Raw genomic sequence first — 1754 nt, 5'->3', positions numbered from 1 at the left:
CATGGCTTGTGTATATCAAATATATTATTCATACCTTCGTGTGTATAGGACGCAAGCAGATTTTGACATCAAATATTGGGGTAAAAAAGTGTGTCTTATACACTGAAAAATACGGTGAGTTACATTCTTATTTGTGTATTCAATTACAAACATGTACAAAATAAAGAATGAAATCTAAAAACAGAAAATTTACTGAATTGACATCTTATAACCTATAACAATATGCCAGACTCACACACATTCAAACTTAGAAATTAAAAAAAACAAAAAACAAATGTACTTAGTACAAAAAATCTTGGGAATATTTATCTTTCTTACATAGATGTCAGAAAGGAACCATTTAATTAGTAACTAATGGGCATTGGTGTTTATGAATTACAGGTACATGTGGGTTACTTGAGTGTAGATTCTACAGATTCCAAAACATTTTTACACACACTGTAGTTACCAAAATGTAATCAAAGTTCTTCCAAGACAGCATTATCCATTCGAAACTTTTGAAAATGTTAATTTTACCAAAATTTTACTACAATGCAGATTAACTTTCTTTCAAAAAATATATACACATATAACGTAAAATCTACTAACTTATAATAGGTATAATTCATTAAATGTCTAGACTTACCTCTTGTAAGTGTGCTATTTGTTTGTTTAAACTGTTTATGTCTTGTTTAATTATATATGTCAGTTCCTGAATTTCCACAGGTTTATCATCAAACAAAGACTTCCTCTTGGCCACTATGCAGAAATATAAAAATGAGCTATTGGTACTTTGGTATATAATATGAACAAATATTACAGCCTTGCTATTTTATATACTTCATATAAAGTATTTTAAAGTTTGTAGCTGAGTTTATAACAAAGTTTACATTTCTCAAAAATCCAAGAGTTAAGCACACACAAAATTTTCTACAGTGATATATTTAAACAGAACTCTTTTGAATTTCAAAAATCATGAATGGAAGTAAAAAAAAGGGGAAATTACAGTTTACACACTTAGATTACACTTGTCAAACTCCGAATATTAACACTTCCTGTTTTGAGTAGAATTTTTTGTCAAAGAAATTAATTAGTATCACTGTCAAACACTCCACATGTGATGTTTTATATTTTTGATGAACTGTTATTAAATAACAGAAAATTGTCCCTACTTTAAATAGTGATTAGAATTGCTTAAAACTGATCTTACACATAGAAAAAAAAAAAAATATTGTAAATAATATGATTATATTCAGAAAAGAATGGGATCATCAGCTGCCTAGTTATCAGAATGAGCAAATTCTGGCTTCAAAAAGAAACTAGACATAACAAAATAGAATATGTTACAAAAACCTTACCAACATTGGATTCAGTAAAAATATAAAGTACCGAAATATACAAAAAAAAAGTGACAGAAAACTATTTGGCTCATCAACATTACCCAATAAAGCAAGTAGTTCAACTTAAATATGAGCCATCAGATCAATAAATTATCCAACAAAACCTTAAACTAACAGCACATATCACATCATATGGCAACCATTTCACAAGTTAATAACACTAACAGCAGAAAGGTTTGCTAATTCTTATCGGTCTGGGCTTACATATCATTTACTTATTTCCTTTAATATTCAGGAAGTTACTTCCAACCTTATTCTTTCAACACTCCATAACACCTTTTATGGACAGTTTATTCAAGTCCTTGATGATTTTAAACACCTGAATCAAGACATCTCTGTTTGTTTTTTTTTACTATCCACGAGAAATTAAGTTTC

The 1754-nt window shown here is 28.6% G+C and overlaps 1 protein-coding gene across 2 annotated transcripts in view; it reads right to left on the bottom strand.

The window, feature by feature from the left end:
• The window catches only part of LOC106472535 (syntaxin-5-like), a 24342-nt gene that overhangs the window by 8951 nt on the left and 13637 nt on the right, over positions 1-1754 (bottom strand). For both annotated transcript variants that reach the window (XM_013933190.2, XM_013933188.2), the window contains exon 5: positions 626-738. In XM_013933190.2, coding sequence (XP_013788644.1) covers positions 626-738 — 113 coding nt within the window. The remainder of the gene's footprint in view (positions 1-625; positions 739-1754) is intronic.

Source organism: Limulus polyphemus, unplaced genomic scaffold (genome assembly GCF_000517525.1).
Source record: "Limulus polyphemus unplaced genomic scaffold, Limulus_polyphemus-2.1.2 Scaffold5410, whole genome shotgun sequence".
Lineage (NCBI taxonomy): Eukaryota > Metazoa > Arthropoda > Merostomata > Xiphosura > Limulidae > Limulus > Limulus polyphemus.
This window is presented reverse-complemented; position numbering and strand designations above follow the sequence as displayed.